General features: G+C 48.8%; 1 protein-coding gene and 2 pseudogenes across 1 annotated transcript; all 3 read left to right on the top strand.

Annotated features, from left to right (window-relative positions):
* The first annotated feature begins 220 nt into the window (after positions 1-220).
* On the top strand, positions 221-2472 carry LOC123063162 (delta(3,5)-Delta(2,4)-dienoyl-CoA isomerase, peroxisomal). The gene is made up of 2 exons (XM_044486901.1): positions 221-984; positions 2117-2472. Exons 1-2 carry the CDS (start codon positions 303-305, stop codon positions 2305-2307), a joined length of 873 nt encoding a protein of 290 aa, XP_044342836.1. The 5' UTR covers positions 221-302; the 3' UTR covers positions 2308-2472.
* Positions 2473-12086: 9614 nt separating this feature from the next.
* On the top strand, positions 12087-14437 carry LOC123059065 (L-type lectin-domain containing receptor kinase IX.1-like; annotated as a pseudogene).
* Positions 14438-17656: 3219 nt separating this feature from the next.
* Positions 17657-22562, top strand: LOC123059067 (uncharacterized; annotated as a pseudogene).
* The last annotated feature ends 856 nt before the right edge of the window (positions 22563-23418 follow it).

A 23418-nucleotide genomic window follows, 5' to 3' on the forward strand; every position in this document is an offset into this window, starting at 1 on the left:
ATACGTGAATTGAATGTTTTTTTAATGTAAAAAGCATATTTGGATGATGTAAATTATTTATCTATCACTTTTTGACGATGTACTTTACATATTGGAGATGCTGCTTATAGAAGCTTCGGATAAGTTCATTTTTTCTGGTAATTTTCGAGCTGCTTATCTTATGCATCATAAGAACAACAAGAGAGGATTAGCTTCGATTTTTACCATGAATGATGATGGCTTCCTTCCTTCGTATTAGCAGCAGCAGCCGCAGTCAACAGAGCAGCACAGGCGGCTAGAGTTTAATCCCCACACGGCATCAGATGGCCGGCGCGGGCTCGTCGGACGCGGAGGCGGAGCTGCGGCGGGGCTTCAAGGCCTTGGCCGTGACGCGGCCCGACCCGGCGGCTGCGGTGTACGAGGTGCGCCTCAGCCGCCCGGCGCAGCTCAACGCGCTCAGCCCGGACTCCTTCGCGGAGATCCCGCGCGCCATGGCGCTGCTCGACCGCATCCCCGCCGCGCGCGCCGTCGTGCTGTCCGCCGCGGGCCCCCACTTCTGCGCGGGCATCGAGCTCGGCGGGCCCGGGAACCCGCTCACCGCGCCCCCCGCCCGCGGCGCCGACCCCGCGGCCATGGCGGAGGAGCTCCGCCGCGCGATCCTGGGCATGCAGGCCGCGCTCACCGCCGTCGAGCTGTGCCGGAAGCCCGTCATCGCGGCCGTGCACGGCGCCTGCGTCGGCGGTGGCGTCGAACTGGTGGCCGCCTGCGACATACGCTGCTGCTCCAAGGACGCCACCTTCGTGCTCAAGGAGGTGGACATGGCCATCGTCGCCGACCTCGGCGCGCTGCAGCGCCTGCCGCGGATCGTCGGCTACGGGAACGCGGCGGACCTCGCGCTCACCGGCCGCAGGATCACCGCCGCGGAGGCCAAGGAGATGGGGCTCGTCACCAGGGTGTTCGATTCCAAGCAGGAGCTGGATGCCGGTGTTGCGAAGATTGCCAAAGGTATGATTTCTCTCTGTTGTTCTTTCTTTTCAGTGCTGTTGCCTCTGTTCTGTATTCTGCTAAAATGTTTAACATGAATTGTGCAATTCAAAGTTCAAACTAATAAGGGATGTTGCCTGGAGTTTCACAACCCACAAAAGAGTCATTGTTTGCAGAACTTAAGATTCCATTACATCATTATGTAGTTCTTGTTGGTAAGAAAAAGAACAAGGGTGTCTCTCTTGGGTATCTGTGTATATGCTGTCAATAAATCTTGTTTGTACTCTGATTGCAGTTGATCTAACTAGAATCCGTAGATCCATTTGGCTGGATAATCTTTGATTTTATGTCAGTCAGAACCCGTTGGTTCTGAAAAAAGAGAGGTTAAACTTCATGTTAGTAACTTCACAGCACGCATGAATTGCGTCTTTAAATACAGTTGGTGACCTGCTGGTATTTGAATATAGTATCTAGTTCAGCTTAAACGTTTCACAGGCTTTCTAGAATTCCAACTCTCCCAACTTTCATAAAGATTCATCTATATTCTCATTTCCTGGTTTTTGCGCATTTGCTATAGTGTGCTTAGTGTCCTATCCTGTAAAAAAAAGGGCAACCTGGTGCATGTAGCTCCCGCTTGCGCAGGGTCCAGGGAAGGGTCCGACCACTTTGGGTCTATATAGTGTCCTATCCTGTAAGTGCTGGCTTAAATGTTTCTCTTACTACATTAAGTAGCAAAATCCACCACTCTCTTGATTGGCTGCAGAGGCGCTGCGCTCCATTTCCCAACATGAAAAGTGAACTGGAAAGTTTGGGTCATATAGTTAGTGCTGGTAGTTTGAAGTCAAATGCACTTGAATCAATCCAGCAAAGCATTGTATAATGGTTTAAAGGGTTTGCAATTTACTAGTGTCACCCCTCTATCAAGTCAGAAGCAAGTTGGATTTGTTCATCCAAGTTGTAAGTAAATGCACATATGTAGGTCTGACTGTTCCATGTTCATAGGGTGTTACCATAATTCAGATTCATGCATAAGATGTCCCTGCGTAAACCAGTTTCTTGTTAACTATGCCTACCACTTTTTCTCCAGCAACTATGTAACTCAACAAGTTGCGATCAATGATAACTAAGAGACTTTGTTTTTTAACTGTTTCAGAAATATCAGAGAAGTCGGCAAACGCAGTGATGGGAACAAAGGCAGTTCTACTCAGAAGCAGAGATATCACTGTAGAGCAGGGCCTGGAGCATGTAGCGACTTGGAACTCTGGAATGCTGAGATCTGATGACCTGATGGAGGCCATCAAAGCTTTCATGGAGAAGCGGAAGCCTGTTTTCTCTAAGCTCTGATGATCAATATCACAGGCAGAATTTATATGTGAATCCTAGCCACTTGAGAATAAAATGAGATGGTAGAAATTAGACAAGATATACTATCTCTGAATTGGAAAACAAGTGCTTTTGTTGATTGTATCTTGTATGTATATCATATATAAAGTGAGAATTTTCCAGAAATTCCTTAGCACTACTGATGTCCATATTGATTAGTGTTATGTTTTTTTTTGTGAAATGATTAGTGTTATGTTTTTTTGTGAAATGATTAGTGTTATGTTGTGATGCCTGTAGAATGTTGATTAACCACTCCCACTTACAAGTGTGATACATTTTTGCAGAGAAGTTCACTCAAGCTTATATCTGGATTGGGTCAACAAGACCTTGGTCCAGTGAGCCTGTGATGGCCCCATAGCTTGTCTAGGCATAAGTTGAATTTCTGTGCTGAAGAGGTGAGTCTGGTACTCTGATATTCACACTACCACAACCCCTTTTGGTTACTATGTTAATTGGTGATTTATTTATACTCCTAGCTCTTATGTGCTTTAAGTTTCACATAATATATTCATTGAAGCAGATATTTGTGGGTTAGTAAAAGAATCTTTAGAAATACTCCCTCTGTCCCATAATGTAAGTTGTTTTTTGACCCTAGTGTAGTGTCAAAAAACGTCTTATATTATTGGGACGGAGGGAGTAGTATTCAAAGATAACCCTTCAATAAGTGAGGTAAATGGTACACTCTTTCTGATTTAGGTTAATATCATGAGTCCATGATCGTTCAGGCCATTGCCTTAATTGTTGGGTTCTTAAATACTCCCTCCGTTCCGAATTACTTGTTGCAAGTATGGATGTATCTAGATGTATTTTAGTTCTAGATACATCCATTTCTGCGACGAGTAATTTGGAACGGAGGGAGTAGTATGGTTAGCACTTCCTAAGATAGAGCTCACCAAAATGTCCCTTGTAAACTTGGTGGTAGCCTTGTGGTTGACTTTACCAAGCTTCATTTAAAGTCCTCATCCATAGACCATAGTGTGCTAGGTAGTATACCCTGCCGGGTAGCACATGGTTTTTATTGTTATACTGCCTTGTATATATGTAAATATACCGTATATATCTAGAGGGAGATACCATGTGGGTGTACAGCTACCATAGTTCAACTGGCAGCTCAAGTGGGTACAGATGCAGTGCTGTCTTAACCTGTGTTTTGATTTTCGGCCGAAAAAAATGGATTTCGGCCGAATTTCGGCCATCTCGGCCTGGGGCGAAAAGTATATTTAGACCGAAATTGCTCAAATTTGACAAAATTTGGTCAAATTTAAGTTAAATTGCAGTCAAATTTTGATCAAATTTCAGCCGAAATTTTTGAATATGACCGAAATTCGGCCATCTCGGTCTAGGGCGAAAAAAAGCTGAAACCGAAAATCAAAACACAGGTCTTAACGACCAATCTGAATTTTCTAGATCCCAAGTGCCTTCCCTGTCAGTCAGCTGAAACATATACTGTATGATATATGCCTTCATCGTAATTGTCCATTCTAATCCTCTTCTTCCGTCTATGTATAGAAGAGCAGAGCAGAGCATGCGTCCATCCAGCGTGCTTCAACCAACCATACTTCCTCTCTTAGCCAACTCATTCATCCATGCCTCCACTCTACATATTGTTCGGGTTTCTCCTCTTGCACGCCCCTTCATGCTCCTCTGCAGCAAGTGATACTCTTACAGGAGGCCAAGTGCTCGCCATCGGCACCAACCTCATCTCAAGAAACGGCAAGCTCGCGCTCGGCTTCTTCCAGCCAGCAAGCACCATCAGTAAGTCCCACAACGCCAGCTCGTACCTTGGCATATGGTTCGACAAAAATCCCAGTTTTTACTGCTGCGTGGCCCATCACAGACCCCCTAACACAACTCAAGATCTCATGTGATGGCAAACTTGTCATCGTAAACCATGCTGGCACTCCGTCCGTAGCTTTGGTCCACCCACATTGTCAATAGGACACAAACCAACATACATAGGACTAGTGTTGTTCTCTTGAACAGTGGATACCTTGGCCTCACAGGGAGATCGTCATCTGACATATTGTTGTGGCAGAGCTTTGACTACACAACAAATGCATGGCTTCCTGGCGCCAAGTTTGGTCGGAACAAGGTCACTCGTTTGAATAGCCTGGCCATCTGAAACAAGAGCCTCATTGATCCGGGTCTTGGCTCATAAAACATTGAAATAGACATCAGTGGTGTCAGGGATCCATGGCGCGGGCTGAACTCGGTCCCAGGGTGGCCCTCGAGTTAGGTGCTTGGGGCCTATGCACAAGCGCAACATGGGCACGACAAACCCCCGGGGACTCCACCCCAGGCACGCCCACAGGCTTGCGCGCCTTCTGGCCGTTTTCCGGGTTGGCAGGGATGTCCTTGGGGCCTCGTGGACCATGGTAGACAAAGGGGAGGCCTGACGTCTCTTCGGTAGCCTACATTCGTGGCAATGACGAAGAGGCACGCGTGGGCGCATGTCTCCCGAACTTTGAGGGTTGCCATTTGTAAAGACGCGACGGGACGACGCCCTCTTTGACTTCGGCCGTGCTCCCGTGTGGCACCCCTCTCCTGTCAACAAGGGCAGGTGGACATACAACAACGGCCCTGTTTGGATACTCTAACTCAGTTGGAGGTTAGAGTTAGATTCTAACCCTGAACTAACTCCAGCCTAAGAGGTGTTTGGATGGCAGAGTTAGATGGAGCGTGGATACGGCGAGGCACCATCACGGACGGTGTGAGAGAGAGGGAGGGAGAGGACGAGAAGCTTCGAGCAAGTGGGGAGAGATCTGCTGCGGCGAGAGCCAGAGAAAAAAGTGTTTTTTTAGTGGTCCCGAGAAGAACTAACCCAAATAAGCACCTCTTGGGTGGGTTAGATTTTTTGAATGAGTTAGATGCATCTAACCCAAACTAACCCTCCTGTTTGGATATTTTCGGGTTAGTTGAGTCCAATCTAACCCAAACTAACTCTAACCTATGGATCCAAACAGGGCCAACACATCACTACAGGGTTTTGCCATCGACACTCAGGTAGGTAGGGTTGGATTGGGTGTAACGGCTCGTGTGGTCTCCCTTGGTAGCATATAAATGGGGAACCGGAGCCCAAGAATGAGGGAGAAATCTTGTAGAACACACACACATATCTCAGCAAGAGCACGCACGCAGACGCAGAACTACCCGGGGCGGCGCCAGCATGGGTAGTGGACACTATGGGAGGCAAGCTCTCCTGTAGTTTCAGTCGTCGAGCAGGAAGGAAGAAGAGAATAGAAAATAATGATTTGCTCTAACTTGGCACATGGGCTAGTAAGTAAGGCCCAATTGAACAATCTATCACGCGGGCCTATTATTTTCTGCAGCTTGACGTTCCCAATTCCTATAATCCCTATCGATTCAAACGTGCAGCCACAACGCGTCTGCGCGCACGCCGCCGCCCTCCACTGCCGGCTTCCCGCCTTGGTGCGGTGCCTTCCCCTGCCGCCTTCCCCCTGCGTTGCCCAGGTCCATCTCCAATTGATGGTGCTGGATGGAGAAGGAGAAGGGAGTCGACCCGCTCCTGCTGTTCCAGGGAGATGTATTTGCTGGGATTGTAGACTAGAAGATCATAGAACACTTCCATCGCCTAAGAGATCATAGAACATTTCCATCGCCTAAGGAATCGTATAGGGCATTTACCAAATCCTCCACGTATAACTACAAATTGGCGGTAAATACTTGTCGTAGTTTTTGTTTGAACCAATGTCGTATTGTGCTAAGTTTTATATTGTTGTATGCTTTTTTACATGTTGAGGTACCTAATTGACTTGAAGATTAGACATTTATTTGGAGTGAAGAATGAAGGATTCAACAAGCAGAAGTCCACAATATAAGACGTTTTTGCAAGTTAAAACAACTTGCAAAAACGTCTTACATTGCAGGACGGAGTAGTAGAATCTATATGAATAATTTTCTGTTGCATTATATATTTTCACCTAGTTCTTGAGAATGAAACTATTTTGAACCATTAATTTTGTTAATTTCTTCCTTAAATGCATACTATTTGACCAATATTTTCTGTTGATTGTCTTACTTGATTGCACTGCGGGTTTAATTTTTTTTCTTTAAAAGTTAGCCCTGGGTAACCTCAAATCCTGGGTTCGCCACTGGTAGGGTGTTACACCTTCTCCATGATCTGAACCTGGATAAACCAAGCCTTGGTATCTGAAGTGTTTGACCTCTGACCGAATCTCTAAAAGGGGATTTCTTCAATCTTCGGTATCGACGATCACCTGTCCATCTGGCGTGCCAGATAGGGAGGTCAAGGCTTCATATCTCCTTTAGACTGTCTATGCCGGCCCGGCCGTGTCGGGTCATGATGCGTTGCAGCATTAGAGCATCTCCAGCCCCGTCCCCAACAGGCCTTCCCCAGGTGTTTTCGCCGTGCCGGCGCTGAAAAAACGGCCCAGTCGCCTCCCAGAAGCCCGTTTTTCGCCGGCTCGGGCCGAAACTGGTGCCGGCGGACCCAGGCAGAACCCGGCGCCCGCGCCCAGGGCGCCTGGGGCGTCGGCACAAGCGAAAAGGGTGTGTGGGTCCGCCCTGTCGGCGAGTCCAGCGCCTATTCCCGCCGTTTCTCCCCGCTTCCCCCCCACTCCCCTCCCATTTTCTTCCTTCCTCCCGCCAATCTCCCTCCCGCTCGCCTCCCAGCCGGCCGCCATGCCATCGAAGAAGTACGTCGCCCCCTGCGCGGCGGCAACCGCGACCGCCTCCGTCGCCCAGCCAAAGCAGAGGAAGCCAAGGGCGCCGCCGTCCAAGCCACCGGGCATGAAAAACGTTGAGTGGAGGGCGGAAGTTCAGCGATGGGAGGCTGTCACCACCGACCGGCGCAACAGGCCATCGCCAAGAAGGCCCGCGACAACGCGATGCGCGCGGCTGCGGCTGCCGCTTCGGCGGACCAAGCCGAGGCCGAGGCGACTCGTGCGGGGATGATGAATCCACCCGGTAGCCACGCCCAGTACGCTCCTTGGGACCAGCAAAGCGTCGGCTCTCCGTCGCCGCAGCCATGGGGATCGCCCTCGCCGAGCTACGCCGACGGGGACGCGCACAGTGGGTTCAACCCAAACATCATCTTCCCCGTGGACACCCGGCCCAGCGCACGCCTTCGCCAGCGTGCAGTACCCTCCATACAACTACTCGCCACCCGCCTACGCGTCCTCCCCGACGCCCCATCTACGCCGTTGCGCGCTGCCCTTCTCGCACCTCGGCGACACCGACGAGACCGAGGGCGACATGGACGACATCATTGCGGTAGGTTCGGCCGCGGCCGCCGCGTCTCCCGGGTTTGTCACCCAGGACGAGTCGGTGGATCTCAGCGGCGGCATGGACGGCGAGCTCGGCTACGTCTACGGCGAGGACGGGCAGGAGGAGCAGGAGTAGGAGGAGGAGGACGACGAGGAGGAGGAGGAGGAGGAGGAGGAGCCGGCGCCTGTTCCGGTGAAGGGCGCAAGAAGAAGAAGCGGGCGGCCAGGTCAGGCGAGCCGCACATCAAGTGGGCGTCCAAGGAGGAGGAATGCCTCGCCGAAGCATGGAAAGTCGTCTGCCTCAACCCGACCACCGGCACGAACCAGTGCATCGAGACGTACTGGGACCGCATCAAGGCCGAGTTCGACGAGCGCAATCTCGTCGACCCCTATTTCAAAGGCGTCTACATGCAGCGCGGCTCGAAGGCGATGGCGAACCATTGGGGGCGTATCCAGGGGGCGTGCAACAAATGGCATGGGGTCGTCGAGGAGGTCCTGGCTCGCCCGGAGAGCGGCGCCGGCGTTGAGGATCAGGTATGCCACGCCGGTCTCCCGCCTCTCTTCGCCGTGTACGCCTGCCAACTGTTTGTTCCTCCGCGTAGTTGCTGCGCATGTTCGCCCTGTACCGGCAGAGCAATAGCGACGCCGAATTCAAGTACCTCCACGTTTACAAGCGCATTGACAAGTGTGAGAAGTGAGCGGAAGTCCGGCGCACCCTCGACAAGGCCAAGGAGACCTACAAGCCGGACGCGCCGACTCCTGGCGCATGGGAAGGGCGGCCGGACGGCAACAAAGATGCCAAGAAGGGGAAACACGCCGAGGCGGCTACCGCTCGAGTGCGCGAGTCCATCGAGCACTGCCTCGCCGACGTGCAGGCCCGGGCCGTCCTTCGTGAAGAGAAGACCGACGCGCGGTGGTCGGCGCTGATGTCGAGCAGCGCCGTCAAGCTCGACCTGCTCCGGACCAACGTCGCCGCGAAGAAGAGAAACACCGACCTGGCTTTCCTGCTGGGCAGGGCGGACATGCTCCAGAGCACCGATGAGGTGGTCAAGGCGTGATACTTGGCGGAGCGCCGCCTCATCCTAAACCAGCTTCCCTCGATACCGCTGTCGACGCCGCCAAGCCCGCGTGATGACGCCTCCACGACACCCAGCAGCACTGATGCCGCGCCGACACCGCCCAACGCAGAAGCAGCTCCGACACGGCCAAGCCCGCGCACACCAACTCCGCCGACGCCTGGGGCAGAGCCCGCCGAGTGATGCGAACGCGAACTTCTGCTGTTCTATTTTTTGTACGGCTGTCCGATCGCCAAACTGTGAGTTGCGATCGCCAGACTTGTGTAACGTCTTTTGTGAGCGAGAACGACTAAGTTCGAATTTTTCGCGTTCTGGGGCGGCGCCTGGGGGCGTGACTAGGAGTTAGGTCGCCCCAGAGGCCGAACTAGCACCGGTTTACCCACAGACCGCTCTTTTTTAACGCCCTAGGGGCCGAACGACTGGAGATGCTCTTAGCAGCCGCGGCCTCCGGCCTGCTCAACCCACCCCAGCTTGTAGGCTCATCATCATCGCGGGACCGATGGGCCTCCGTCAAAGCTCGCCACACCAACATGTGATGACTTGGGACCTCGTAGCTGTGGTTGTAATGTAAAACGATGTAGTATGTGCCATCTTGGCGTTGCTTATATATGCTCACGATACATCAATCTTCGACGTATCCTTGAAGAAGAAAAAACAGCTTTCCAGTTCTTAAAAAAACCGAGCTTTCCAACTTTGTTAGTGTTAGCAATTATCACAGGATAGCTAGACATCCTAACTAAGTGACAGTTGGGTTAGAGCAACTCCACTCCTTCGGCCCCCCAGGGCATAGGCCGGCGTTATTTCGGACGCTCGCCCGGCGATTTTTAGGCTTTGAGACGATCTATGTCCCAGCCACGCCCTCAGGTGTCGCCTCCAAGGCCTCGTAAATTCAAACTTGTCCATTCTTGCTACCCAAAAAATGCCACAAGTTCGGCGATCAGCACCACAAAGTCCAGGCGAAGATCGGCGATCACTTCGCCACAGTTCGGCGATCAATAACAAGTTCGGTGTGCAAAAGAAAGGGCGCGTAGGCAATGCATCAAACTGCGGCATCGGCCTCCGGCGTCGGACTGGCGGGAGTCGGCGTTCGCGGGCTGGTCGGGTTGACGCGACTTTTGTGCTGGGCGTCGTGGATGCATCATCGCTCGGACTTGTCGGGTGGATTCATCATCCCCTCGCGAGACGCCTCGGCTTGTTCGGCCGCGCGATCTGCCTGCTCCGCCACGGCCGCAGCCACTACCGCCGCCAGCGCCGCCCTGTCCCGGGCCTTCTTGGCGTTGGCCCTGTTCCGCTGGTCGGTGGTGACAGCCTCCGGGCGCACTTCCGCCTTCCAGTCGGCGTTAGACATGCCCGGTGGCTTGGACGGCGGCGCCCTCTACTTCCTCTGCTTCGGCAGGGTGGTGGCGGTGGCGTTGGCATCGGTAGCGGCGCTGGGCCGGGGGCCATGTACTTCTTCGGCGGCATGGCGGCTGGATGGAGGGGAGGGGGAGGAGAATGGCGGGAGGAAGGGGGAATGGAGGGAAACGGAGGGGGGAAAGCGGGGGGAAATGGGCCTTCTCTCGTCGACAGAGCGGACCCACGCCCCTTTTCTCTTCGGCCGGCGCCCCCAGGCGACCCCCGGGGGCTTGGGTTTGGCTCGGGGTCGCCGGCTGTTATTTCGGCCCAAACCAACGCTAAACGAGATCCTAGAGGCGCGACTGGGCCGATTTTCGGGCCCCAGCGCTAAAATCGCCTTGGGTATTTTTGATCCGGCGATAGGGATGCTAATTAAAAACAGAGGGCTCGGTGGTTCCTGGATGAATATTGAATCAATACAATAACAGGGCTTTGAAATTTCTCTCAAGAAGATCAATTTTTTATGACAAGGATGTTGCCACGTAAAAATATCAAGGTTGGCCATGCTAGTGGATTATATATTGAAGCTCCAGTCCATTTCAAATTTTCAATATTTATTTCTTGTGTTAAGGCTCTATCGACTACCCGCAACATCTTGTACCGGAGTAGTATGTAGGACTTCCTCGAAATTGTATAGGAGCACTCGGCGATGCTCCCCACCGGAATCTCCTCTACTCATTTGCATCGGGATCCCAACCACTATATTAGTCAGGATGTATTCCATAATTCAACAGTTGTGTATATCCCTCCCATATGAATATCAACAATCGTGCTGACCTGACCAGTGGCAGAGGAGAAGACTCCATTGTATCCAATGGTCACCTCCGAACCACCCATCAAATATTAAATGCAACCCGCTATTACTGTGGCCTTGATCAAATCTTGCTAGTATACTGGCCATCTAATGTTTTAGTTGAACAAAATTTGAGGTTGGGAAGATTGATTATGTGATTGACTGCTCCCTCAAGGTTGTGTTTCTGTCGCATAATTTAGTACGATGAAAGAAGTAGTGCTTAATGATGGAGATATGATAATTTGTATTATCAACCATCCGACCCTAATCATGTAAACAAATTATTATATGCATGCTTACTGAGACCTTTTTTGTACTAAAGCCTAGTTTGGCAACATAGTTTTCTCAAAACCGTAGTAATCTAAAACCGCTGTATTCAATTGCGTAAGTAATGAATACTTCAGTTTCAAAAACCCATAGTTTTTTCTTCTTCAGATTAGAAAAAAGTGGTCAAGACATTTTTTCTTGAATACTAAGAAAAAAAATGGTATTAGAGATAATATGTTTATAAAACTGTGGTATTTGTTGAATCCAAACACCTCAAAGTTTTGAAAACTGTGGTTTATGAGAAAATCATAATATTCTTCAAATACTTCGAAAAAAAAACTAGTCTAAGTCTTTGTAGCGGCATCTTTTATTTTACCTTTTACCGTTTTATCTTTTCACTATAAGCTTTTTTAGGGGTACCTTTCCACTGTAAGTTGCCTGGCAAGTTTACATTCATTTATTTCAATCAGTTCTCCATTGAAAGTTTGCACCAATTTGTCAGTCAATGTGTGAGTTAAATGCGCTGCGTCCAGTTTACTAAGACTAGCCACAGTGGGAGTAACTTGAGCAGTAACATCGAGTCCAACTCAGCAAATTTGTTTATGTGGCAATGAGTTAATAAGGAAAGAGGTAGTTACAGTAACTTAGCTAGTTACTATAACATCACATGTCCCAATACAATATGAGTCTATAACCTAATAAGTGAACCTTTGCATGACACTACACTTATGTTACTACCCACTATGAAGGTAGTAACATAGTCTAGGAATATGTGTATGTTACTAGTGTATGTTACTCTCCATTGTGGCTAGTCTAATAAATGAGTATGGACCTTTTGCTAATTCAAGAAAATGTTGCACCGATCCCAAAACTAACGACGAGTGGCTTAGATTCTGATGGGTGTGTTCGCCGTGTGCTAGTTGTCTGAGTCCTTGTAGTAGGCCAGTAGACTAGCACATGTGGAAACCGACGGAATGCCGGCCCTAGTGTAGAAGCGAAAGAAAAATTCAAAGCTGGGATACATGTCACATCGAGCCTGCGTGGCGCCACCTGATCCTGAAGCTGGCCGGGCGGAGGTGCCACTAGAACCCAAGGAAGCTAGTTATAGCTGTCACACCTCGTCTCTCGATCGCGAGCCAAACATCAACCATAATGAGGCCTCATCGCCTCCTACTCGTCTCCGTGTACACTTGTCTGAGCTACTCATCGTCCTTGCTAATTGCTACCGCGCTCTCCTTCAGCTTCAACTTCTCCAGCTCCGACGATCTCTGTGACACGGAGCTCAGATGCGAACATGACGCGCGCATGGTCTCCGGCGCTATCGAGCTAACAAAGAACGAGCTCAAAGCCAACTTCTTCAGCGTCGGCCGAGCATCATATGCTCGGCCGGTGCCGCTCTGGAACAACGCCACCGGTGAGGTGGCCAGCTTTTCCTCCAACTTCACGTTCCGGATCAGGCCCAAGAACGAGACGGACGAAAATCTTCGTCTATGCAGCTTGAGCCACGTCACTCGTGACGGTGCTGGTGACGGCATGGCTTTCTTCCTGGCGCACTTCCCGTCGAGGCTCCCTCCCAACAGCGTCGGGGAGAACCTCGCTCTCTTCAACGACAGCAACCGCTTCAACGCCGCCGGCGATGACCGCACCGTCGCGGTGGAGTTCGACGCCTACCCCAACTCCTGGGACCACAGCGACAACCACGTCGGCATAGACGTGAACAGCATCGACTCCAGGGCCTACACAAACGTAACGAAGCGCTTGGTCTCTGACGACGCGGTCATGACTGCCGAGATCAGCTACGACAACCGCACGGGTGTCCTTATCGCCCGTCTTCGCATCGACGGCGACAAGCCGTACATGGTGAACGCGTCAGTGGACATGAAGGCGAATTTGCCTCATGAAGTTGCAATCGGCTTCGCCGCATCAACTGGCATCTGCAGCGAGCTACATCAGGTGATGTCTTGGTTATTTAGCTCCACTCTAGATGATGCCACGGTGGCTACTAGCAGCACCAGTCCTCGGCGGCGACTAGTGCGTGTGCTAAGTGCCTTCCGCAGTAGTGGCTTTTCTTGTGTTGCTCTGCGTCATCGCTGTCATCCTAGTCCGTCGGCGACGCATATGGGAGAGATTAGACGATTCCAACGACGAAAAACGCGAGCAGGCTGAATTCGAGAGAGGGGTAGGCCCTAGAAGGTACCGCTACCGTGAGCTCGTGGCGGCCACCAAGGACTTCGCGGAGGAGGGAAAGCTCGGGCGAGGTGGCTTTGGCAACGTGGATCGGGGCAGCCTGAGCGACCAAGACCGCCCAGTGGCCATCAAGATGCTCTCCGCGGAATCGTCTGCGCAGGGGAGGAAAGAGTTTGAATCCGAGGTGAAGATCATAAGCCGGCTGAGGCACCGGAATCTTGTGCGCTTGTTAGGCTGGTCCGATAGCCGCAAAGGACTCCTGCTCGTCTACGAGCTTGTGCCGGAAGGCAGCCTTGATCGACACATATACAACACTGATCGTCTACTCACTTGGTCAGAGAGGTAATGTACGCAATAAAACCATCATGACATAGAATATCTCTTTTTTCCCATCATTCCCATTACTAGTTAACCTAACACATCACGCATTCAGATACAGAATTATCCTTGGCTTGGGATCTGCAGTACGCTATCTCCACACGGAGTGGGATCAGTGTGTGCTGCATGGTGACATCAAACCAAGCAACATACTTCTTGACTCATCACGCAGCACCAAGTTGGCGGATTTCGGCCTGGCGAGGCTCGTGGAGCATGGAGCCGGACCGCGGACAACGCATGTTGTCATGGGCACCGCAGGGTACATAGACCCGGAGTTCGTCCGCACACGCAGGCCGATCACCGAATCCGACGTCTACAACTTTGGCATCGTCGTGTTGGAGGTAGTGTCCGGCCGCCGGCCGGACACGGAGATGGAGATGGAGCAACCAACAGCAGCTGACAAAGTATACATGGCGCTGCCGCTGCTCAAGTGGATCTGGAACCTGTATGAGAAGGGCGCCATTGTTGAAGCGGTGGATGAGAGGCTAAAGGGAGACAAGCAGCTCGACGATTGCAAGTGGCAGCTACACCGGGCGCTGGTTGTCGGGCTCTGGTGCACGCACCCGCGCCCGGGCGTGCGGCCGTCCGTTGTGCAGCTCATGAACGTCTTGCAATCTGAGGACGTCACGCTACCGACCCTGTCAAGGCCGGGGCCGTCCGACATTTCTCCTGGATCACATGCCTACAACGCGTCGTCGTCGGTCAATGTCTGCAGTGATGATGTGTCTTGGGCCACCACCGGCAGATGACCAAATTTGCCTTACTGTAGTCTGTCTGTTACAGAATTACACAAAGATCTCAACATTTTAGTATATTTTTTCGGTACAAAAAGATAAAAATATACAGATGTTGTTTACTACGACCATTACAATAATGGAATATAGCGGTGAATCCAGGATGAAAGTTGAGGATGGGCTCAAAAGACTAAAGCACTAAACTTATTTCAGTTGATCACATGAAATTTCTGGAGCAGACCATAGTCTATAGTGTCGTGGTAAATGCCCCTGGTTACTGGCTGTATATACATCCTATATTGGAAAAAAAGTTCAATAATTACAAAAAAGTCAAAAAAGTTCAAAAGTTTTTTTTAATAAACTTAACTTTCTTTTGCACTAGTATATAATTTTTCATAAATAAAAACCTAGCATTGACTTCAGGGAAAAAACAAACAATATTGCTATACACAAGTCACTCCTCGCACTATTTTGACCAAATTTTTTTTTTGCCCTGAAGTCAAAGGGGTGTTTTTCTTATGTGGAATTCTTTTTATGAGTACAATGGAAGTTCAAGTTTATTTCAGACATATTTTTAGTATTTTTACACCAAGCCACCAAGCTAGAAGCAACAATCAAAATCTTTACAGATGCAGCTTGGAACCTCAAGAAAATAGGCAAGATTCATGAGCAGGTCTAGGGATTCAGATACAGGTACAACAAGAACACAATAGAATGGAAGTCAAAATTTCAGCATCGTCAGACAGAGCAACAACTCCTCTACAAGCTGAAGCCCAAGCAACGAAGCTGGCTGCAATTTTAGTTCAACATCTACAGCTCAAGGGTGTAGTTTTTCTTACTGACAGCCTTACCCTGGCAAAGGCTCTAGCTGCTCGAGCACCAACAGATGAACCAGGACATTGGCAGATTCTATGGTTGCTGACTCCTGTTTAGCAACTAGAGAGATGCAGGTTCAGGTGTTCCATACTTCAAGAACTTGCAACGAACAGGCCCAAAAAGCAATTCAGCAGAATCCGGCAGTTTCTAATGCCTTTAGTTGTCACAATTCTGATCATTTTGGCAGAGATTGTCCCCTAAAACATTGTGTTACAGATCTAGACCTTCAGGGATTTGTAATCCATGATGTAAACTGTGAGTGGTATGAATACATGTCGCCCTTGGCGCCTTTAGCTTGTTCAAAGAAAAAGATTAATACCGTCCATCCATGATCATTTAGGCCATTGCCTTTCGTGCATGATCTGGAGATGAGAATTAAGATTCATTTCATCCACCGCTAGCTGGAACACAGTAACTTTTTTCCCTGCGAGCTCGAAGAGCTGAAGGCTGATCGAGCTCTCCCCCTCCCCATCTGGGCTGCACCAATAACCTTCACGTATCATTGTTTCTCCTTCTCTATGTTTCCACTCTGTCATGTGCACGAGACATGTTCAACAAACTGCCTCCCAGTAATATGATTGTTGTGTGTCAACCAATTGTTATAGTTTATATTTAGCTTACATCACCTTCCCACATCTCTCCATCAACTAAAAAAGGCGGTAGCCACCGGTGGCGTGCACCAGCACATGGTCGCCGTCGCCGCCAGGCAGTGGTGCCCACTTGCTGAACATGTTGTGTCGCATGCATGACGTTGTGTTGCCTCAGTCTAAAATTTGCTATGTTACATGTGTTTTTTTATTTATTACTCCCTCTGTTTCAAAATAATTGAAGTTCTAGGATTTACATAAGTCAAACTTTCTAAAGTTTGATCAAGTCTATAGAAAGAAATCCACAAAGATCTATGATATCAAATATATATAATGTGCAAATATATTTCATAATGAATCTAATGGAATAGTTTTGGTTTTGTAGATGTTGACACATTTTTATATAGACTTGATCCAACTTAATGAAGCTTGACTTGAAAAAAAATCCTAGAACTTTAATTATTTTAAAATGGTTGTAGCAAATTTCTCTCATCTGTTCACAAGTGCCAGCATGTACTCCCTCCGGTCATTTTTACTTCGCGTATAAGATTTGTGTCAAGTCAAAATTTGCGAAGTTTGACCAAATTTATATTAGAAAATATCAACATTTACAATATCAAATATATAAATATGAAACTACATTCCATAATGAATCTAATGATATTGATTTGGTTTTATGAATGCTGATACATTTTTTTATAAGTTTGGTCAAATTGGAAATACTTTAACTTCAGACAAAACTTATATGCAGACTAAAAAGAACCAGAACGAGTATGTGTTAATTACCGCCTCATCATAGCGAAGCATGTGTAATTGTAATTTACCACATGCCCGAAAATGAAAAAGAAATGTACAACATGCCTCTCTGATGAGTCAACTGCTAGGGGTGCGTTACGGGAGTGTTTGGTTGGAGGCTACACAAGCAGCTACTTAGAAAGGGAGCAATTTCAATTTTAGGCTTGAGAAATCCAACGTCTGAGATGGCTAACCGAGTTAGGTAGTTTTTTGAGGAAGCGAACCAAACAGGCCCTACGAGCTGCCAGGCGACCACCTCTACTCCTCTAGACCATCCAGCATGCCGCCTAGCCGGTCTCTGTCCCGCCACCTACATAACGGATGTCACTGCAGTAAAAATGCTAAAAATTTGAACACAAAGTCAGAAGCACGACGCAAGAACTGCTCAATGATCATCTTATTACACATAGTCCAAATGGTTCACATATCATAGCCGTATGCACCAATAAGAAACATGAGCTTGCTTCTTTCAGTGGTTAAAGTTTTGTGTTTTTTCTTTTCTTTTGATGGCTCAAGTTCTGCTCATTTTACTTATTGATATGCATAAAATGATGTATGCAGAGATGAGTAAATAATTTTAGGCCACTTAGCTGACATAGACCCCGGCTGCTTAAGAGTCTAAACTAGTGTCACCATCAGTAGTGGATATGGATGCCACCAGTTCCCGCCCGTGGGAAACGCAACTAGCCAATGTCAATGACTGCACAGCGTGTGAACGCCCTTGACGGTACCCTTCGTCAAGTCAAGTCGAGATGGTTAAATCGGTGCGTTGCGTGAGAGAAGGTGCACAAGCGTCTGTGACGATACCGATAATTTAAATTTGTGTGTGGCGCGCGAGAACATCATATCCCATGCGCTGTCGTCGTCATCACCCAGCTCAGCTTGCCTCGCTCTCCCCCGGCGAGGGAGACCAGTTAGCTAGCCTCCACCAGTTCGACTAGAAACCACCAGCCGGCCGGCGCAACGAGAGGGAGCCATGGCAGAGCTTGCGGCAGGCGCCGTGAGCTCGCTGCTGGTCGTCATCCGCAGCGAGGCGCTGCTGCTGCGCGGCGTCCGGGATGACGTGCAATTCATCAAGGAGGAGATGGAGAGCATGAAGAGCTTTCTGGCGCACCTGGCCAGGTGGGCACCGCCCGGTGGCGAGCACGACGAGCAGGTGCGCACCTGGATGAACCAGGTGCGGCTGCTCGCCCAGGACTGCAACAACTGCATCGATCTCTACCTCTACAGGGGGAACCCCGACATCCACCGTGCCAGAGGTGGGCTCCGAGGCTACCTCTGGTGGGCGACCTGGTTCTTGCACAAGCTGGCTGCGCAGCACCGCGCCGCCGAGCAGCTGCGCCTGCTGAAGGAGCGGGCGCGTGATGTGGGCGAGCGGCGATTGAGGTACGGCGTGGAGGTCCCGGACAAGTCCGAGAAGGGGCAATTGGCTCTGACGGCATCCTCGTCGTCGTGGGCTGCTGCAGCAGGTGGCTATGCGGCCGGGGATGACGAAGAAGAAGACGGTGACGGTCAACTCATGGGGGCAATGGCGACCAGCAGCCATTCTGGTCCACGAGCCTTCACCGAGCCTCGCACTCTGGACGACTACGTCAGGGCAAAGCTATGGGAGTGGTTCAATGGAATTCCAGGAGACGCCGGCGAAACTTTGTCCATGGTCGTTGTGGCACCCTACACATATCAGGACCTCCTCGCTCTTGTAGAAAAAATGTGGCTTTTCAGTCAAAACCCAAATGGCGGCTACCATCGCATTGTCGTGGTTGACATCCCGGCTGTGCACCATGAGTTTGCGCCGCTACGAGCCAAGGAGGTTCTCTTCTACATTTTGCGCGAGCTCAAGCGTGCCAAATCCAACCCCCAGGAGCAAGGCACAGAAGGCCAGGTGGATCTCGACCCTTGGGATGTTTACCTAAGAAGATGGCAAATTTACCATGAAAAGAAGAGAGCTATTGCTCTTCTTGACATCGAGGAGAATATTGACAAGATGAAGATTTATGAAAAGCTTGACAAAATCAAAAGTGATACTCAAGGTCGACTAGCAAAGGGCGATGGACTACCTAAGGGTGACAAGCTGCAGGGTGATTTTGACCAGTTGGACTTGGACGTACTACTTCAGTTGCTGCTCCAGACAGCATCTCCACAACAAGATCAAAAAGGGAAGAGCAAAGACATGCATAGATTACCAGCATGGGAAAGCAACAACATCATCGTGAAGAAGCTTAAGGAGCATATGGAAGCAGAGGAAAAGGACAAGAAGATTGAAGAGGAAGAGGAAGAAGCTGCCAAGCATATGGGGCTGGAAGAAGGAGAAGAATCCGCGGCCAAGCATATGGAGGAGGGGGGAGGAGAAATAACAATACATAATGAGGAGGAAGAAGAAGGAGGAGAAACAGGCAAGCATATGGAGGAAGGAGGAGAAGTGACTGTACATAGTGAGGAGGAAGAAGGAAGCGGAGAAGAAGGAGAAATCAAAAGTCAGCAGACTGCGGAAGCTGTTCCCCAAGAGCAGCAGCAGCAGCAACAACAGGTCCCTGCAGGCTCAAGACAGATCCTTGGACAAGCAAGCTGCAAAGACCACAACGGCTACACTAGGTGAGGATCAAGTCAAAAAACTCATCCATGACGCAAAGGAAGACATCCTGCGGGAGCTGCAGCAAGGCAAATATGACAAAAGTGAAGGAGCAGGTGATCCTGGTGCTCCGGATCAAAATCCAGAAATTGTTTCTGAAAATATATTTGCCTCTTTTGTGGATCAGATGATGGATAAAATGAAGCATGAGTTCAAAGAGCAGCTCAAGATCAAGGGGCTCGTGGAAGAGATTAAACATAACTTGGATTATCATCCGTTCCGGAATAATTATGAATGCCCCCTGTTTATGCTCAAAGTTGATGAGCTGATGGATATTTCCACATGTGAGGATATCAGAAATTCTTTGAGCCTGTTAAACTGCAGTGCCGATTTAATGATCGTAACCGCTGCAAAGGACATCCAGCAAGCTAAAGATTATTGCTATCCACAGGCTGAACCTATAGACTATTCTCTTGCTGGCCTCTACCATGATACAGTGCTCGAGCTTACTAGTCAGCAGAAGAATGAAGACAGCTACAACCCCCAATTTTTTCATGATATCTTGTACGAGTGTGAGCCACATGAATTCTGCATGAAGGTCTTCACTCATGCTTTGTATGCTAACCCCAAGAGGAGTGGTGAGGAGTTACACAAGCTGCACAGCACCTTGCAGGCTTTGCCAACAGCATCATTCAACAGCATCGCTAAGGTGATGGTCAAGTTCTCTTACAATGACCTGCCTAAAGAATACAAGTCATGCTTGCTGTACCTAGCTATCTTCTCTCCCGGACAAAAGATCAGTCGGTCAACCTTGATTGCACGGTGGGTGGCGGAAGGGCTGACATCCAAGGAAGACTGGCCTAGTTCTATGCGTCAGGCCAACCGATGTTTTGACACACTCATTGGCCGGTGCCTTGTTTATCCTGCTGATATTGGTACCACAGGAAATGTAAAGAGCTGCATCGTTGGTGATCCGGTTCATGGATTCATTACTGCAATCGCCAGAAAACAACACATTGTGGAGACACGACTGTCACATCACTTGGCTCGCCACTTCTCCATTTTCAACGATCTCCAACTCCGGAGCTCTGATAGAATTGATAAATTCTTCCAGGGGCTCTATAAATCATCTCAAGTGTCCCTGCTCAAGGTGCTAGATCTAGAAGGGTGTCAGTGCTTTGCTGGGAAGAACCAGAGGTACCTCAAGGATATCTGCAGCAAGATGTTACTGCTCAAGTATCTGAGCCTGAGGAGAACAGATATTACCCAGCTACCCAATGAAATCAACAACCTCCGTGAGCTAGAGGTATTGGATATCCGACAAACTGAGATACCTCAACATGCAACAGCAAATATCCTGCTCTTGAAGCTGAAGCGTCTGCTTGCTGGTCACATTGATCCAAGCAATTTTGGCTATAGTGGCCGGATTCCTCATAGGATCGAGAAAATGGTAAACATGGAGGTACTATCCAATGTCAAGGCCCAGCACAGTCATGATTTAAAAGATATTGGAAAGCTATGGCAGCTGAGGAAGCTAGGTGTGGTTATCGATGATAAGGATAAGCACCTCAAGAATTTGCTTCAGACGATCAGTGACCTACATGAGTGCCTCCGTTCTCTGTCAATCACTACTATTCCCGTCGCCACACCATGCGAGGCAGAGTTGCCAGCTGTCAAGAACCATCCCAAGATTCTAGAGTCTCTAACTATCAAGGGAACCACACAGAATGGGCGTCTTCTTCCATTGTTCATAAAAAGTGACAACAACAAACTTGCCAAGATAACTCTAGGTCACACTCTGCTGAGCCAAGATGATCTGAAAGTCCTTGCCAAGCTGCCCAAGTTACGGTGTGTCAGGCTCCAACACATTGCTTGCACCGAGCACATGCTGAACTTCAAGGACGGTGAATTCAGATGCCTCAAGTACCTTGTTGTTGAGGGCTCAGACTTGACTAATATCATTTTTGAGGATGGTGCAGCCAGTGAGCTCGAGAAGATGGTTTTGTCTATCACCAGCATATGTTCTATTTCTGGAGTTGAGTATCTTGCTAAATTGAAAGAGCTCGAGTTGAACAGCAGCTTCTGCAGCAGTTTGCTGTCATCGTTTGACAAAGCCAAACATATAGCAAAGCTGACTCTGCGTGGTACATTGCTAGAGCAAGCTGCTCTACAACTGCTCACCAAGAAACCAAATATACGCTGTCTGATGCTCTTGGAGAACTCTTTTAGTGGAACAGAGAATGAGATTACATTAGAAAAAGATGAGTTCTTATGGCTCAACCTCCTTGTTGTTGACTGCTCCGCCATCGCCAAGATTGTCTTCAACAGCGGGTCTGCTTCTAGGCTCGAGAAGATTGTCTGGTCATCTTCCACATCTCTCTCCGGCATCGACAAACTTCCCAAATTGAAGGAGCTCGAGTTCAAGGGTGACCAAGTCCCTCCTGAGGTGAGAGAGGCCATTGAAAACCATAAAAACAAACCTAGTCTTAAACTCAATGGACCAGAAAGTCAAGACTAAGCAAAAAGGAGATGCTTTATTTATAAAGCAGGGCGAAAGCCTTTTTCGGAAAGCAAAAAGAAGATGAAGAAGAGGATGACGACAATGCTGCAACATTCTCTTTCTGCTGGAAGAAACAGGTTTGACACTGGAAGGGCCTCCCATTGATCGCATGGTGTGGTTTGCGTGTCCTAGTGTGGATTGCAATCTGTTCTTCTTGTCTGTTGATTTTTTTTCTGCTGCGTGTTTATGTTCTGCGTGCATTACAACTTAAGTATGTCCGTTTAATTGCTCTACATGAGTGCCTAGTGGCTCCGATTGAGCATAAACGGTTGTATCTATGCTTGGATTTGAATTTGTGTGGCTTTCCTCTGTATCAAACATCGTATGCATTTGTGTACAGTATCATGTAATAAAGTGTGATGATTGTGGACACATTTGACTTCTTATTAATGTACAGTGTGATATCAGTATGCTTTGATTGGGTCCCGCAACTCCAAGATGAACTGGTGTGTGCCATGATATGGTTACCTGTAATGTAGGCATCCGTTGCTTCAAACCAGCTGAGTAGCTCTTGCACTAGTACCTGACTATTACTTGAAGCAGAACTTTATTTAGATTAAGAATGTGTGACACAAACTGTCTGCAACTCTGCATCTTCTGATTGTCAGGCAAGCACTAGCGCCCCAGGAAGAATCGAAATTGTTTGCTGGTGGAGAAGCCAATACAGTTCCAAAATTTACCAATCCACTTGAACTGTGCAGACACATACAGCAATCACGGCTCTTCAGTTGCTCATGTAAGAAACCAAATCGAAGCATAAGACCTGCAGAGACAGAAGCAAAGATATTAGGCATATAAACTCAGTCAGACAGGGCAGCTCGTCACCCAACTTCACCCCTTGGATCAGAACCTGACGGTGGAACTACACAGTGAGAAGTGATCCGTTAGGCTGTGACGTACAGTATTATCTATTGTAGTCGTCTATCCGAAAATCCATCTACCGCAATTCATTCAGAAAAAGAACTTGTATAAAGATTAAGAATGTGAGGTTTGTGGACACATTTGACTTCTTATTAATGTACAGCGTGATATCAGTGTGCTTTGATTTGGTTCTGCGACTCAAAGATGAACTGGTGTGTGTCATGATATAGTCACCTGTAATGTAGGCATCCGTTTGCTTCAAATCAGTTGAGTAGCTCTTGGACTAGTGCCTGACTATTACTTGAAGCAGAACTTTATGCAGATTAAGAATGTGTGATCCAATCTGTATGTGTCTCCTGATTGCCTGACTATTACTTGCGCCCCAGGAAGAATGGAAATTGTTTTCAGCTATATGTCGACGTGCATTTGGTTGGAAGCTCGGGTAGTTTTCTCATATTGTTTGCTGGTGGAGAGGACAGTATAGTTCATGGTATAAAACTCGGTCAGACAGGGCACCTCGTCAACCAATTTTCACTCCACGGATCAAAACCTGACGGTGGAACTAAACATTATAGTTTCTCCCATTGTTTGCTGCGAACCTGCGATGTATCTATTGTAGTCATCTATCCGAAAATCCATCTACCGCAATTCATTCAGAAAAAGAACATAAGACCTTCAGAGGAGCATAAGACCTTCAGAGAAGTTCAGGCACTTGCATAACAATCTTCACTTCCTAATGTAAGAAATC

Source organism: Triticum aestivum, chromosome 3A, assembly GCF_018294505.1.
Source record: "Triticum aestivum cultivar Chinese Spring chromosome 3A, IWGSC CS RefSeq v2.1, whole genome shotgun sequence".
Taxonomy (NCBI): domain Eukaryota; kingdom Viridiplantae; phylum Streptophyta; class Magnoliopsida; order Poales; family Poaceae; genus Triticum; species Triticum aestivum.

Bases quoted from the DNA above. Each gene is read 5' to 3' on its own strand.
- LOC123063162 (XM_044486901.1), top strand. From the start codon at position 303: ATGGCCGGCGCGGGCTCGTCGGACGCGGAGGCGGAGCTGCGGCGGGGC. The intron at 985-2,116 runs GTATGATTTCTC...TAACTGTTTCAG, and splicing joins TGTTGCGAAGATTGCCAAAG to AAATATCAGAGAAGTCGGCA.